Genomic DNA, 18,136 nt, shown 5'->3' on the forward strand with positions numbered 1-18,136 from the left:
ATTCTGGTGGATAGCTTGAAAATTAATAATGATACTGTAATAATTTATTTGTTGACTATGTTCTGCATTATCAATCTGCATTTGAAAAGTGGAATTCTAGCTAGTTATCAAATAAATGTGGTGGAGTCTAAAGTACAATATCAACCTCTGAGATGTAGTGAGATAAAAGTATGAGGTAACAGAAAACTGAAGTACTCAAGTAAAGTATGAGTACTTCAAAAATACTTGAGTAAATTTACTTAGTTACAGAACTACATGTTTACCATATGGTAATCTTGTGAAATATGACTGGAGATAAGAATGGCCATTTGATATAATTTCTCATTAAAAGTACACTGCTTTACCTCACTGTAATGTTTTTTTTCTAACAGGGATCCTCCAGGTTAGGATCCTCCACGCCCAGATGCCTCCTCAGCTGTACAGCACGTGAGGGTCAGTCACCTCCGACCCCTCCCCACCGTCTCCATCCCTGCGGCCCAGCTGTTAGCGTTGCTGTCCCCAGTGCTCCAAGGGCCGGTTGACCATTTTTCTCTCAGAAAGTATGGACTCCCAGCCAATACTCCCCATTCACTCACTCACACACACACACACACAAGCACAATAGCACCATTAAATATTCACAAGCATCTCTTTGGTCTAGGAGAGGGGGACTGAGTGGGAGGCTTTGCAAGACAGAGGAAGACAGAGAGAAGGGCTGTGGGTTCACGCCGCTGGCTTTAAAGATGCCTTAAAGATGTCTGGTCAGAGTGAGTCATGGATGGAGAGATTCTGCTTTGGAATAACTTGAAGAGAGGAGAAACGATGGAGGGATAATACTGTGGAGAAAAAGAGGACACAAAGGTACGGTTGACTGGGTGTGTATTGTGTGGCGCAGGCATGACACTTGATGCTGCTTGGCTCCATATGGCATGGCTAAGTGTGAGTGTGTGTGTATGTATGTTTGTGGTGCCAGTATACACCACCAAGACATGAGTGTTTTATTAGAGTTGTTTTATAAACCTTGTTTTCATGTTTCTTGGTAATAGTATGGTGCTTAAAACTGTAAGCTGAATTTCTAAGAATTAATTTAGTCCTAGTGAGTTCAGAGCAGCGGAAATTATATTTTGCATGCTGACCTCTCACCCACTCAGCTCCTTTTAAACAGATCCAGTATGGCGTGGGAGTTTTCCCAACTGCAATCAAGATAATTATAACCCAACCTAATTTTGTTTAACTGCCAATATTAGAGACAGAGCTGAAATTAGTTGCATTCTTTCTATGAATTTCACCGCATGGTTTCCAGCTCCTGTCTCATGAGTGTTACAACAATAATTGTGCGTTGTCACAATTCATCCTTTTTACATCATATTGTACAAAAAGCAGCTGAATTGCAGTTTTAAAAAATCACTGGCACTGATACTGAGGCACTACAAAAGTCTGTTTGTTTCCCAGACCATTATTAATTTACCTCTTTTTCTAACTGACCAAATATGGATGTTTAACCTTTATGTGGTATTCTGACCTAACCAGGACACAGACTTGACTGAATTAGAGACTGAGCACATATGACTTCAAGAGCCAGTAATGCTTCCATGACTCTTAACTGCATGATTAATTGACTGAAACCAAAGAGCTCATTTCCCCTCAGTTTAACTACAATAATCACATGTTTGATTTCGTATCATGGTGCAAATTGTACAAATTATCATCACTTTTTTTCTGGTAAATGCTCAGCTACTTGTTCTGGTTCTGCCTTGACATGATTTGGATGGCAGTTAGGTATCATGTGTTGCTTTTTTTCCTAGAAGGAAGGATTTGGATGGTATAGAGACTGTACGGTCTGCTATTGCGTCTATATTATGCCATTGCTCTAGAACTTAATACACTAGTAATGGAGGATTCATGAAAACACATAGGAATGATCTAATATTAAAAATATGTATGGATTTTCCTCAGCCATCCCACAGCCAACAAACAACTCTGATCAATAAGTATCATCTGCTGTATACTGCTAAGGTACTGCCCTCATAATTTGCTGTTGTGGACCAGTTAAGTAGAATTTTTGTGATCATTACATAAAACCATTATATACCATTATATATGTGTTTTCTTGCTGACAGAATATACATTAATGATGCTAGCCACAGACAACATTCATCTTCTTTTGAGGGCTCTGTGAGGACCCTGATTATTTTGTCTCTTCTGCCCTCTTCTGCTTCAGTTTGTTCATTACATGAAGCTGCTCCTGAGAAATAATGTCTTAGGTTGGATCTTACAAAGACACACATCAGGTGACCAAGTTAAGCATCCACCAAACAAGCGCACAATTGTCACAGTATGATTTTATGACACTGTAAAACTGAATATTATAATGGAAATCAGTCTAGGGGCATTTAGAGTGTGACTCAAAAATACAAGTGATGTCTCAACTTTTATTTTGGTGCAACATAGAGGGAGGTTTTCAGTGGTTTGCTGGGTCGGGTTCTTCAGTTCAGAAAAATAGGACAAAGCAGATTTAAGCCCAAGTATTGCTTATGCAGAAAATCGTTGTTTACTTAGCTTGAGTTTTTCTGCATCATAATGTTTTTATTCTCTGCACTGCAAACTAAAAGTACACTCAGTATTACAAGAGACATGGACCAGTACAGAGCTTAACAATATATTCTACAAACAAACAGGGATTTTATGAACAAATTAACTAGTCTTGTTTTTGCGTGTGTGGACAGAGCATATGTACCATTGTTGTTTACATAAGGTAAAGACTAACAGACTGTGGTGCGCTGTGTTTACCTTTGTGTTTAGCTAATCTCTTTTAAGGCCCTCAACAAGGGGTCAGGTTGTTTTCTGTACTTTTTGTCCTCTGATGTTTGTTTAAGGGATAAATTAGCCCATTGATGCACATAGAGAACCGGGGCCACACAGAGAAAACACTGAGATGAACCATGTGCCAAGCGGCCACTGTGATTTATGGTGTAATGGTTAGTTAACTAATGGTTATAGTTAGGGTGTCCAGGAAATTAATGCAAGTCCCCAAAATGTATGTGATTAACGTGAGTGTGTTTGTGTGTGTATGTGTGTGAGGTGTAAAAGAGAATGAGGGAGAGAGAGAGAGGCCTTTTGTGGCTTGTGTGTATGCGAGTTCTGATAAGGCTCCCCAAAAACACACACACAAATGTTTCACAGCCTATTGTCATTGCGGAGGTTTCATAACAAATGACTCTAGGCTCTGACGTTTGGGCCCCAGTGTGGGATGATGATAGCGTACTGTCTGTGTGTGTGTGTGTGTGTGTGTGTGTCTGACCTGTGTAATCCTGCAATTAATGCACAATGGACATTCACAGTTGTTTACTCAGGCACTTATGCAGAGGGGGACATGGTACCTCTACACACACAACACATGTACAAGTGTAGCATGTTTACTAAGAAACCTAATCTCTGCACTACTGATGCATGGCGTGATGTAAAAGGTAGACTTATACCTGAACCACTGCTGTTCACTCTCCAATCTCCATTGTACATATGCACTGTAAATGTACAGGTAATCACTGACGCTTCAATGAAGCAACAGAGGGTATGTTTACCACTGAGGGCCCATTGTCTAGATGGTCTGCGTAATTTAAGGGAACTGAAGTGAATTTTGTGTGTGTGTGTGTGTGTGTGTGTGTGTGTGTGTGTGTGTGTGTGTGCGTGTGTGTGTGTGTGTGTGCAGAGGGCTGTAAAACATCAGCAGAGGGTCCAGATGAGGAGCAGGAGTCAGTGCAACCACACAGAAGCCAGTGAAGTAGTCTTTTTTTAGTCCAGAGAGTGATTGAGTGGGTTCCTCTGACATTTTGATATTTGTGGATAATAACAACTCTAAATTTCAAAAGAACAGATAAGGTAAGCTACTTGAAAGCCAAATGCTTACTATATTCATAAATAACATGTATTGTATTCATGGGAGGGTATGTACAGTTTTTACATTCGTCTAATTAAATCTACAAATTGTCACCAGGTCTTTGCAGTACAGCTCTACACTTGTCATCTGCTTGTTATGGCACAGGTTGGTTTATTACCACTGATGCTCAATCCGTCCAGTGGCCCTCTGTAGAAACAGAAAAGGGAGAAAGAGAAGTTCACTGATCAATTGTTTTTTAATGGAATGATTGGTTTTTGCTATTGCTATAAAGCTAATGCTAGCATTAACAGCTGTTTACTAACCAAGAGCTTCAGCCATCATAGTGTTTAGAAGACAAGAGGTTGGAATACAGCCTCTGAGCTTCTTCATCATCTCATTTTGGACTGAGGACAGACTCGACAGTGATTCACTATCACTATGGGACACAATGGGCTGGGACAAGCTGGTTAGCATGCTATCTTCAATAGAAGAAAAGAAGTGATAGAAGTAGAAGCAAAACATTGGCGTTGCTTTCCACTGCTGTAGTAAAGTATAATGCTGCACTCGCATTGTTACTTCTAGACTGGTAAGTATACAGTTGTTAATGCTTACGCTGGCTGTGTAGTAATAGCAATAACTTACATATAGCACCTTTAAAATACAGTCATTGATATCATAATTAGTGATAGTTTTTATCATTTGCCTGTAATTTTGGTCATATTTTCAAACTTTTAAGAGTCACAACTACTGCATCACAGTTTTTAATGAAACCCAGAGGCATTATTGATCATTTTTCTTCTTTTGACTGAACTCAGGACAAATTTGAAGTTGCTGAAGTAGATTCTGGAGAGATCTCTGGGATTTCTATAAGCAAATCAAGATTTTTTTTTTTCTCACACATGCCTATCATGGTAGCCTGTTACGTTATTTGCACTCATTTTACTGATTGGACTGCAGAATGTTTGTCTAAAATTACCCATGTTTTACAAGTAGCTTGTGATTGTGTCAATCTAAAAATTGAGGGACCCAAGTTAGGTGTCTTTGACTGACTTAGCATCTGTCCATGTAAAGTCTGAATGTCCAAAATCCAAAATATTTTAAAGATTTTATTGTATTTAAGTTTTAAACTGACACTATACACTAGTATTTCAATTTATTTGTAACACATTTGTTAATGTCAAAGTGAGCACCTATATTTCCGAGCTATTTATAGCAATCGATCCAGCCAAGTGTTGCTGTTTGATCCTCTGTGGCAGGTCTTCAGTGTGTTAGCAGCCTCTGGCGTTTCTCCATTGTCAAGTTGCAGGATAATCTGGCAGCGAAGGTTAAGACCTGAATGGGGCTTAAAAGCTTACAGGAAACCTGAGTCCAGCCTCCTCATCCTCCTGTCTCACCCTCTCTGTCTGAAAAGACGCTCTCCCTCTGTCAATCAGTCCTTCAGTCATTTTCCTTCTAACATTTTCCATGAAATGTTTCCAGGGGCAGAGTAATGCTGACTAAATATTGTCTTTCCATTGCAGTCACAGTTTTTATCCACGCTAGTGGCATTGGCTCTTGGGATGGCAGTCTGTTGATCTGTCTGTCTGTTGGTCCCGAGTGAAATATCTTAACAGCTACTATTTGGTGATCCTCTGACTTTTCTTTTAGTGCCATCATTAGGTCAAAATGTCAGTTTGCCTAGTAGCAAAACAAAAGACATTCCCATCAGCCTAAGCTATAGTTTCTGTTGAGTGCTAGTAGCAAATGTCAGCATGCTAACACGCTACATTAAAATGATAATGGTCAGCATTACACCTGCTGAACTTCAACATGTTAGCATTGTCACTGTGAGCATGTGACAATGCAAGGTAACACCTGACAGAGCTGCTTGCATAGCTGTGTACTATTCCTGTATAGGGTTGGCTGGCACTGGCTGCTGTTTTCTGCAAATTATAAAGAGGGTGCAATTCTGTGTGTTTGTGTGTGTGTGTGACTTAAGTCAAGTCAAGTCAAGTCAAGTCAAATTTTATTTATATAGCGCCAATTCACAACAGAAGTTATCTCGAGACGCTGTACATATAGAGCAGGTCTAGACCGTACTCTTTATCTTATAAGATTTACAGAGAAAAACCCAACAGATCCCACCATGAGCAAGCACTAGGCGACTGTGGCAAGGAAAAACTTCCTTTTAAGAGGCAGAAACCTCGAGCAGAACCGGACTCAAGGTGGGCGGCCATCTGCCTCGACCGGTTGGGTTTAGACAGAAAGAGAGGGGGGTGGGGGAATGGGGTAGGAGAAAGACAACATTGCAGATACACAGACTAAGTCAAAGTGTAAATAGTAGTAGTAATAATAGTAATAATAATAATAATAGTAATAATTATTATTACAGCTAAAGGAATAATAATGACAAACGATGGTACATTAATAGCACTAACACTATCAATAACACTAGTAAATGTTTTAATTATTGTTGCATCATGGGTTGAGCTGGATCATGGGAGCAGCAGGAGACTCTCCAGCTCTGGAGGCAGAACCCTGCAGTGAGAGACAGTAGAAGAGAGAGAGAGAGAGAAGCACAGCCTGGGCAGTAATGTGCTTGAGGGAAGAACACACAGTTAAAGTGATGCAGTGATATTAAGACAGTTAATAATAATCTCGTCGGCAGGACATCATGGACAACATTTACTAACTATTAATCTTAACTGATGCATTGAGACTGACCCAACCCGCCAAGGGAAAAATGGTATCCTGAAATAGGAACCAGAATAATGTGCTAGTTAAAAGTTAAGGCATAAAGATGAGTTTTTAGTTTGGATTTAAAGGCCTCAACTGAGTCAGCCTGTCTAATATCACTGGGGAGGTTGTTCCAGAGGAAGGGGGCCCGATAGGAGAAGGCCCTGCAGCCTGCTGACTTCTTTTTGACTCTAGGGACAGACAGCAGCCCTGCACTCTGAGAACGCAGAGCACGCGAGGGAATATAAGGGTTAAGAAGATCAGACAGGTATGAGGGGGCTAGCCCATTTAGAATTTTATAAGTCATTAAGAGAACTTTAAAGTCTGATCTAACATGAATAGGGAGCCAGTGAAGGGAGGCTAGAACTGGGGTAATATGGTCAAACCTTCTCGATTTGGTCAGCATTCTAGCTGCAGCATTCTGAACCATTTGCAGACTTTTAGTGCTAGTACGCGGTAGTCCTGAAAGCAAAACATTACAATAATCCAGTCTAGAGGAAACAAAGGCATGGACTAGAATTTCAGCGTCTGCCATGGAGAGAAAAGACCGAATCCTAGCTATATTGCGTAGGTGAAAAAAGGCGGTCTTTGTAATGTCTTTAATATGCTGATCAAAGGAAAGAGTACGATCAAGTGTGACACCCAGATTTTTGGCTGTTGTACTTTGAGAGATAACACAGCTGTCAAGGGATATAGTTACATGATCGAACTGGTGTCTATATCGTGCTGGGCCAATAACCAGCATTTCTGTTTTGTCTGAATTAAGAAGCAGGAAGTTTTGAGACATCCAGCTTTTAACAGATGACAAGCAGATCTCTAATTCCCTAATTTGAGAGGCATTATCAGCCTTTATAGGCACATATAGCTGGGTATCATCAGCATAACAGTGAAAATTAATTCCATGACTCCGAATAATTTGGCCAAGAGGAGAAATATATAGAGAGAAAAGCAGGGGGCCAAGAACAGAACCCTGGGGTACTCCATATTTCACATCAGAGAAGGCTGATATGGTGTTATTACAAGAGACACACTGAGTTCTGTCAGATAAGTAAGATTTTAACCAGCTGAGGGCCACGCCAGAGATTCCAAATCTATTTTCCAATCGGTCCATGAGTATACGGTGATCTACAGTATCAAAGGCTGCACTAAGATCAAGTAATATGAGCATAGAGGTGGAATCTGAATCTAGAGAGAGTAGCAGATCATTTACTACTTTAGCAAGTGCTGTTTCAGTAGAGTGAAAGGCCCTAAAAGCAGACTGATACGGTTCAAATAGATTATTATCAGCTAAATGAGCTGAAAGCTGCTGATACACCACTTTTTCTAGTATTTTAGAGAAGAATGGGAGATTTGAGACAGGCCGATAGTTACCTAAAGACCCAGGATCAAGGTGTGGTTTCTTAAGTAAAGGTTTAACCACAGCTGTTTTAAAGCTAGAAGGAACAGTGCCAGTCGTCAACGATAGATTCACAATATTCAGCACTGCAGGGCCCAAGACTGGCCAGAGATCTTTGGAAAGTTTACCCGGTAAAGGGTCAAAAAGGCAAGTGGTGGGTTTAGAAGCTAGTACTATCTTAGATAATGAATCAAGACATATAATGTCAAAATTCATCAGAGCAGAAACTCTCTGAGACTCAATATGATGGACAGCCGGTTCTGCAGCAGATGCTGGAGAAACTGAACTGATTTTTAATCTAATCTCATCAATTTTACTGCAGAAAAAATTCTGAAACTCACAGGCAGTAAAGGGCGAGCAGCTAGGAGGCGGCTGCTTTTTAGTGAGTTTAGCTACAGTGTCAAAAAGAAATCTAGGATTATGTTTATTGCTATTGATTAAATTTGAAAAATATGCTGCTCTGGCAGTAGACAGTGCATGCTTATATTCCAGAACACCCTGGTGCCACTGGAGATACAGAGCTTCTGATTTGGATTTGCGCCATTTGCGCTCTAATTTCCGACAGGCCTGCTTCAGAGCACGTGTGTCGTCTGTGAACCAGGGAGTGGACCTCTTTGGCTGTTTAATTTTAGTGGTGAGAGGTGCAACTGAATCAAGGCGACTAGACAAGGTTGTATTCAGGTTGTATTAAGTGCACTCTGAACTGGATGTAAAGTATATGACATGTATTTTGGCTCAAGCCCCTGGTGTGTGAGCTGTATTGTGTGCATTGCATGTGAGCAAATATACTGCAGCATGTGGGAGTGTATGTGGCATGCTCTCAATCCCCCAATTAATGCGTATGTGTGTGTGAGTAGCTGTCAGTCTTTTGATAGTCTCTATAGATGATTCAAAGTCGATCCTGCATTCATTGATCACATGCAATCTCCATTATGAGACATGCTTGCCTGTGTATGTGTGTGAGTGTGTGTGCCCACGGTCATTAAATGAGTTTGTTGGCAGTGCTCTGCTCAGGTGATCTCCTTTATTAATCTCGTGTCACTGAGTGCGTCTGCTGAAAGCGTGTTGTCAGTGATTGGCACGCAGTTGAGGAGACTCTCCCCTTCATCTCTCACTCACTCACTTCCATTGTCCCCTGTATCACTCTCTCTGCATCCCCCCCATCTCTCTCCATCTTCAGTTTCTTCCTTTAACCATTTTCTAGTTCTGTCATTCCCCCTCTTTACTTTCAGGCTCTTTTCCTCTGTCACATCCTTATATCAGTTCTAAGTGACTCTTTTTCTTTCCTTCCCCCTCTTTTCATTATTACTTCTTCTCAATCCCGCTTTTTTCTGTTAAGCATCTTTTCAGCATTTATGTAATCTGCAGTTCATTCATCAGCAATTCATTGATGCACCTCTCTCTTTGCCTCTGTTTCCTTCCTTACCCTCGTCTCTTTCTCCACCTCCTCCATCTCTCTCATCTGCGCTCTATTCATTACCAGTTCACTCACTCAACGGACCACATCAGCCAGACAGCAGATACATATCACACATATCAAATAGATCTCTTTGTGTGTCTCTTTACCTGTTTGGTGACCACCAACCTTCACTGTGTGTGCATCTGATGCGCGGGGGAGGAACTTTTGAACTTTCCTCTGTGCCCACTCTCCTTGTTTATCCCCTTATCTCAGTCTGCAGTTAGATGATACCAGCAGCTGCTGTTGTTGTTATTGCTGTGTAGTCTGTAGACAGTTTAGAGTTTTGTCATGGTCTCTGCCCCTGGGGATACGTGATACAGATTTCTGCTCAGATCGTATCTTAGGTCAAGCCTATTAGTCTTTCGAAGTCTAGCTAGCGGAAAGAAAACTTGGAGGTGGACCTGTTAACTGTAATTGACATAAGTGATCAAGATCTTTCTCTTGTTTTCAAAGATATAATCTGCTATTTCCATGTAGATAAATGCCTTTAAATGCCTGTGTTCAATATCTGCTTGATTGTTTATCTTGCAGTTGCTCAAGTTTGTTTTTCTTTATTTTTCCATTTGCCCTCTATCCTCCACCTGCTCTGTGGTGTCTGGCTGTTAACCCCTGACACCAGCACATATGTATAATACATTGGTTGGGGAGCAGGCCAGGGTGGGGTTGACCCTTTGTGATATATTTAGAGCAGCCTGCGATGAATGTTTTATCCATGCCGCGTAGGCAGAACACAGGGCAGTCATTAAACATTCATATCTGCCACTGAGATGACCTCCTGGAATATCAGCCCGTCATCAAAGAATTAACATCAGCCATCATCAGTGAACTAGCATCCTCAATGAATTTACACCAGCGTGATTGTTTATGTAATGCTGTCACACCTCACCCGTAACTCCCATGTCACATCTTACAAGACAGAGAGATGTGTGTGTGTGTGTGTGTGTGTGTGTGTGTGTGTGTTCTTTTTTTCTTTTTAGTGAGGCAAGTGTGACAATTAGCCACATTGATGATAAGACAATGACAAGGTTTATATGAATCAACTTTAATTCCAGTGAATCTCATAGTTATTAATTAACAGCCATTAATATAATTATTTTGATGATGACAATGTATAGCAACATAGTATGAGTGAAAGCTGCTTATAGCCTCCACAGGTTCATTTAGAGGCATTTAGAGGATCTTGGCAGAACCAAAATGAAGAAAACAACATGAAAAGACTGGTGCTTTCTTTTCTTTTTTAAAACTGTGAATCAGGCACTAATATTACTAATATTAATTCTGAGGGGTGGTTTGTAATCCTCTGTTTCTGGTCACTGAAATGGAAAGTTGCTGTAAATGAATGACTTCAGTTAGCTGGAATGTAACACTGACTAGAACAGTTATAATGAGTGTTTGTCTTAAAACCTTTCTTTACTTTATTAACTAATTTGAGATGACAGTGTGATAAACTGTGTCTCTCTACATCAAACTTTGAAACTGTTGAATTCTACCATGAGAATTTTAGCATGCATCACTCTCAGCTGTGGTTGCATGCCACTGCTATTGGTGTGTGTGTGTGTTTTGGCTCTGTGTGGCTTCGCCTCTCAGACACAGTTTAGCAACAGCTCAGCCAGCCTGCATTATTCATACAGGAGTGAGCCTGGAGATAGGGTTACCCCGAGGCAGTATAGCTGGGAACATTAAGGTGCCCTTTGCAACTATAACTGGGGATACATTAACTCTCATGCAGACATACAATACATATGCTCATATGAGTACGCACATGCGCTGAGGATATGTCGAGGCCTCAAGCTGAGGTGAACACAGGAATGGACGAAGTCGCAGTAACCAGAGAGAGATGCAGAAGGTTGCAGGAGGTCACAAAGGCAAGCTGACGTGGATGTGGGAGGATACAACCACAAATGCACCACACATACACACTCACTCTCAGACAAAGAAGAGGACACCCCTGAAGGCCAAGACTCACGCCGACGCACGCACATCGGCTCTCCTTGTTGGGGGGACATCCTGCCAAAGTTGGCACGCCGGCCAAGATGAGGATTCACTGCCGGACTCATGGGACGAACTAACAATGGGAGACACACAAAGGACTACACGGACTCTGTCACTGGGATAGCAGGGTCTTTTATTCCTCATGCGACCCCGGGAAGTTACTTACAAACCTATAAAGAGGAGCAAGACCAGGAATTTACCAAATACTTTTGCTATGGTGGATTCTATATTTTTAAGGACTTAAGTGAAAAACTCAGTGAGTCAGAGGCAACAAGTGGATAAAACTGAGAGACACTGCAACCAGTAAGATAAATTTTTTTCATATGTAGCATTTTAGATCCAATAAGAAGCTGCTTTTTAAATTTTAACACATCCATCTCTTTTTACACACAGAGAGACAACAGCTCTTTTGCTGAGGATTGAAGACGTATTGTAATGCGAGCGAGCACTGATGGCTGAGATTCCGACTCCATTACTAGATCGTGTTTTGAGGGACTGTGGTTTGTGTTTGTCTCAGTGTGCATTATAGAACAACTGACTTTGGACAAAGTGTGCCACAGTGTGTGTTTCTGGGGTGTCACAGGGACGGATCAGATGGAAGAAAAAGGAGAGAAGACGTGAAAGAAATTGGAATGAGAGGATGTTGCTACTATTTGGACTCTTCTTCTCCAGAGTACATATCAACATTGACATTGACGCTGACTTGCTTTAGCACATTTTGGTAACTTGTCTTTCCTCATCTTGTTTAGAATGATATGAGTTAGGAGACATCATGCCAACTAAAAAAAGTGACTCAAAATCAGCTGCCAAGAAAGGCAAGTCAGAGGAGCCAAAGAAGGGAGGGAAGGATGATAAAAAGGGAGGAAAAGATGACAAGAAAGGGGGAAAGAAAGAGGAGCCACCAGCAAAGGGGAAAGGGAAGGATGATGGGAAGAAGGGAAAGGGAAAGAAACCTGTCAGCGAGTCAGAGGAGGGGTCAGAGGAAGAAGAAGAAGAGGTGAAGAGTGAGGAAGAAGAGGATGATGAGAGTGAGGAAGAAGTAGTATCCAAGAAGACAGCACAGGGTAAAGGTAAAGGGAAAGCAGCTCTGAAAGGTGCATCTAAGGCCATGGCTGTGAAGGGTTTTAAGCCTCCTCCCAAAAAGTCACCTTCATCTGATGATGATGAGGAGGAGAAGCCACAGATGAAGAAAGGGATGGGTGCAGTAAACCTGAAAAAGATGAGTGATGTTCACATCAAAGGAGCCTCCAAGGCCATGATGGGCTTTGCTGCAGAAGGACAGAAAAAGAACCTAGGTGCAGCAAAAGGACAAAAGACAGTAGATGCCAGGTCTCACCTAAAAGGAGCCTCCAAAGCTCTCTCTGGCCTCACAGGGAAAGCCTCTCCTTTTACTATGCCCTCTAAACAGCAACCAGAGAAATCAAAACCAAAGAGAAATCTTAAAAGCACTTCCCGTCTCTTTCTACGACTCTCCAAGAAAAAGAAACCCCCTGCTGATGGTAAACCACTTCTTGGCACCAGCAAGCTTTTTTCTGGGTTTGGGGCTAAATCTGCTGACAAAAAGCCAGGTCTGTCTGGCTTCAGCTTGTTTAATAAAAAAGATGATGCTCAGAAAGAAACCACAACTCCTAAAAAGACAATAAATCTATCCCGCTTAGGGGGGCAAGGAAAAATGGCAACAGAGGCAAAGGGACTGGGAGGGAAGTTCAAAGGCATGTTTGGGAAAAAGAAAGGGGGATCAGGGTTTAAGACTAAAGGCTGGATGTTAGGAAGGATCGCTGCAGCAACTAACTGGCTGACAGGAAGGTTCCTGACTGCTAGCGGCCAAGGTCGGCTGGGGGCACGAGCAGGAAGACGGGGTCGAAAACGTCTGTCATTTGCTGACAGGGACACTAGAGGGAGACAGACACATTATTACAATGAGGCCTATGAGTATGATGATGAGTATGGATATGAGGAAGATTACCAAGGTAGGTGGGGACCGAGAGGCTTCCCGAGACAACCCATGACCTATGACCCATATGACCCTTATGAAGAGGAAATGGATTACTATGATGATGAAGAGTGGGAAGATGAATATGGTTACTATGATGATGAGGGAAACTTTTATTATGATGATGAGCTGTACTATGATGATGATGTGGATTACTACAGTTACCCGTATGGCTACTATGATGATGAGTATGAAGATTTCTATGATGATGAAGGGATGGAGTATTACTATGGTGAAGATGGAATGCTGTATGCAGTGGAGCCATATGGTTACTATGGTGATGCCATGGATGGTTTCTATGACCCATATGAATCAGAGCCGTATGGGGATTACTTTGACCACAATATGGGTTATAATGGGATATATGGGATGTCAGACCCATATGGCATGATGAGTGGTGGTTATGATGTTGGGGCAGGCCTATATAATGACCCAATGCTAGGATATACAGACCCTGCTGCTATTTACAACCCCTATCAGCAGCCTTTTTATATGGATGTTGGGCTAGATCCAGCTCAGACAGGACAGCTATATGGACAGGAGCAACTGTCTTACCCTGTGGCTGAGCCATTTTCAGCAGAGCAGTTCAGGGTCCCCAGGCCCCAGGTTAGGCTATTTGGAAAAGACAGACTAGATGTGGAAACCCTGCCGCCACCTCCTCTTCACTCTCGTTCCGCCTCTCCAGTGTTTGTCCCTCCCTCCCCAGCTCTTGCCCTCAACAATCTGGAAATGATGTCAGATATACAATATGAGCAGCCCTTTCCCACACACATTCCTGCACAGCCCCATTACTCCACTGTCATGAACCAACAACAAACCTCCATTCTTCCCATACAAGCCCCAACGCCAACATCTATGATCATGCAACAGGAGCACTTACCTCTCCCTCAGCCTAGTCACCCTCCTCTCTCTGTCTCTTCCAGTCACTTCTCCCCATCTCCTCTACCACCACAATTGGCCTCCCAAATGTACCAACCATCCCTCCCCCAAGACCTACAGATGTTCCAGATGGGACAAATGTCACCACTGGTCACACCAATGCAGCCACCAGTGCCTCCACTGTTGCGTTCACCACTGCATTCACCAGTGGCCTCACCCAGGCCAGTGCGACGAATGAGCCCCCTTCCATCCCCACAGCTGTCAATGAGACCAGGATCAGTGAGGACAATTGCACCTCCTTCACCTCGCCTCTCACAACAACACATGGCTTTCCAAGCAGGCATCCAGCCAGACCCCTATCTCTCTCCTCGTTTACATAGGAATGTCACTCACCGGGCCTCAATGGCAGGCCAAAGGCCAACTTCTCCACTTGAGAGACGAAGACCACCCAGCGCACCTGCCTCCCCACCACACCACAGGAGAGGGATGTCAGCTAGAGCTCAGCCATCCCTGGCAAGAGGAAGGGGTGGAACTGGGTTCCGCAGAGCTCCATCAACTGTCCGACCCCAATCCCCACTTTCTAGCCCCCTAGCTTCACCCCGGGGATCACTGAGGAGGAGAGCAAGCCCACCACCTTCCCCAAGACTGTCTTTCAGACAGCAACCACCTCCAGATGCAGTGCCTCTGCCATCTACTAGACCACCTTTGTTCAAAGGTAGAAAACAAACATCCAAGATGAGGCGCTCCCCCTCTCCTCCCCTACCATCCCCACAAAGACGGAGCCCCTCTTTACCAGAGAGATCACAGTCCCCACCCCATGCCTTCCGTCCCACCTCTCCCCATCGTCCTCCTTCACCTTCCTCATCACGTATCACCAGTCGTAACCTTCCCACCCGGTCCTCTACTCGCAGGCTGAGAGGAGGTACAGGAAGTCGAAGTCATGTGCCCATGGGGGCTGTGAAACCCTCTCCAGCTAACCCCTACATACAGAGACACAGTAGACATGGACCCCCTGTTACTCAGCATGTAGCACCATTCAGGTCCTCTATCCATAGTGGACCAACCTCTCCCTCAGGACAGATAGGGGGTGTAGCTGGAGCACCCATGTTAGCCAGGACAGGCTCCCGGCCTACAGGCTTAAGGGAGTCAAAGCGAACTGGTACTCCCCAAGGAGGCTTCCACAGACCTGTGGGTAGGGGGCAGCCACTAGTCCGTATGCCCAGAAACCAGCCCTCTCTTCAATCTAGGCAGTCATTCAGAGTGCCTCCTGGCTCTCCACAGCTCTCTTTGAAACAGAGTGGACCTTTTTCTCCTCAGCCATCAGTGCGTAGGCTGCAGAGTAGACCTCCATCTCCACTACCACTGCAGCGTCCATCTCCTCTGCCCTCCCGTTCAGCCTCTCCCATGCACCATCTATCACACCCGCCCTCCCCCTTGCCCCACAGGGCTATGAGTTCCCAGAGTCTGGGACCAGCATCTTTTCAACCTCCAGTACCTCAGCCCAGTCTTCCCTTTGGCACTCTCCCCCCATCTCAGAGTATCACCCAGTATGACTACACAATGATGGATCCAGGCCCATCCCCAATGCTTACCAATGCTCTACCAAACCCTCAGGTTGTAGGTGCTCCTTTTCATCCCTCTCCTCTTCCTTCCTCCATTCCTTATGCCACCACTGCTTACTCCTCTCCTTTACAGAGACCAACCTCCCCCCAAACACAGCATGAAGTCTACTCTCAAAACCTCCCTCAAGCAGCACCCTCATCACCCTATCTAGGACGCCCACTCCAGAACCCTTATCTGCAGAATGTCAGCAACACAACACCTTTACAGAGAAGCGCTTCCCCCGTACCTGGTGGGCAGGGGGGAATATCAGCTGATGTTCAGGTGAGCCAGGAGGGGAGCCCATATGCCACTCTTGGCTTATCCAATGCTCTGATGCAGAACTCCCGCCTACGCAGTGCCTCCTACTCATCTCCTCTACAACGCAACGCCAACCTCTATACAACAGTCCTAGCACCCCCTGAGGCTGAAGTCCCTCTTGCCTCTTCTGTACCCTCCTCCCCACATTTGTCATCTGCTATGCTTACCTCCCAGCTACGAAATGCTTCCTTTGCCTCACCCCTTCAGCGACACCTCTCCCCTATGTCCTCTGTCTCACCCGCTGCTCCTCCCACCACAGCTCAACAAGGGGCTATCAGAGGTACATCCCCACTCTTCCTCTCTGGTGGACTACGGACAGCTCAAATCCAGGGATCCATGTTCAGGCTTCCCAGTGGCACTTTGACAATGCCTCGGGGCCCTGCTGAGCCTCCAAGTACGACTGATGGTGGAGGTGGAGTTGGTGGTGGTGGGAGGCTGTCACCCATGATGCTCTCCAGTGCTTTGCAGAACCCAGCCCTACGTCAGGCCACCTATCGACTACCTGATGGCTCATTGGTTACCAGAACTGAACCTGCTGAACCTTCCTCAGTTGCATCCCCACTCTCCTCCCCTATGCTGTCCTCTGCCTTGCTTAATCCAAGTTTACGACAGGCCACATATCGTCTGCCTGATGGCACTCTTGTAACTAGGACAGAGCCCACATCTGCACCTTCCCCTTCCTCACCTATGCTTTCCTCCGCACTTTTGAACCCCAGTGTACGTAAAGCCACATACCGGCTGCCCGATGGAACTTTGGTTACAAGAAATGAGCCAGTGCCTGAGCCTATCACTGCTTCCTCGTCCATGCTCTCCTCTGCTCTTCTTAATGCTAATGTTCGTAAGGCCTCTTATCGATTACCAGACGGCTCAATTCTGACACATCCTGGGGAGGAGACGCATAATGTCGAGAGTGCAGTATCATCACCGGGACTATCTAGTGCCTTGATGAATGCTAACCTGCGTAAGGCAAAATTCCAGCTCCCAGATGGATCATCATTGTTTTCACGGAACCAACCTCAAGCTTCCACCGCTGCCTCCTCCAGTCCTCTCCTTTCTGGTGCCTTGCTTAATACCAGCCTCCGGGGTGCCTCCTACAGACTCCCAGACACATCACTATTGAGACAGCCAGGTTCTGCTGATACCACTGAGCCAAGGTCTCTTGACCTTTCCAATGCTCTTCGCAACCAGAACCTACGATCTGCCACCTACCGTTTGCCAGATGGAACTCTGATGACCCGCCCTCAGCCCACCTCTACATCCCAAACGCTTGACCTGTCTAATGCTTTATCAAAGAACCCAAACCTTCGTGGGGCAAAGTACCGTCTCCCCGATGGTAATATCATGACACGGCTTGGTGCACCTAAGACCCCAGAACCTCGCTCACTAAACCTCTCTGGTGCCCTGCAGAACCCTCACCTCCGGGGGGCCTCTTTCCGCCTACCCTCCTCATATGCTGTAGTGTCACCCCAAGTCCAGGGATCAGGCCCTGAACAGCACTGGGCACACGGCTCTGAGGGCTTGGGCCTGCCGCAAGATTTGGATGTGTGGGGTGCAGAGAGAGTTCTACCTCACGGAACAGTGCAGAACCTCAATAAGTGGTCCATGTATAGAGACGGGGAGCTGCTAGACCCACAAAGCCTGATGGGACAGGGACATGTGGGGCATGAACAAGGGGACTGGAATCTCAGCAGGGAGGGGGAACCACAGGGGAACTGGTTTGACAAGGTAAAAGTTTGAATGACTCACACATGCATATTGGCACAATACCTAAACTCAGCACTTTCCTGTAAGCCTGTTAAATATTTGTTTAAGGTATAATCTTGCCATCACACGTGTCATACTAGGGCTGAAAACCTGGCATGTTTGATTTTCAGTAGGGGCGTTAACTTGATAGGGATGTGTTAATGGTTTTTGAAAGAGCAGAGT

The 18,136-nt window shown here is 44.4% G+C and overlaps 1 protein-coding gene across 1 annotated transcript in view; it reads left to right on the plus strand.

The window, feature by feature from the left end:
* Window positions 1-12,526: 12,526 nt before the first annotated feature.
* Window positions 12,527-18,136, plus strand: part of myo15aa (myosin XVAa) — a 39,774-nt gene continuing 34,164 nt past the window's right edge. The window contains 1 exon segment of the mRNA XM_051074070.1: window positions 12,527-17,935. Within this exon segment, the coding sequence (XP_050930027.1) occupies window positions 12,527-17,935 (5,409 nt within the window).

The sequence above is a fragment of the Lates calcarifer genome, linkage group LG11 (genome assembly GCF_001640805.2).
Source record: "Lates calcarifer isolate ASB-BC8 linkage group LG11, TLL_Latcal_v3, whole genome shotgun sequence".
NCBI lineage: Eukaryota > Metazoa > Chordata > Actinopteri > Centropomidae > Lates > Lates calcarifer.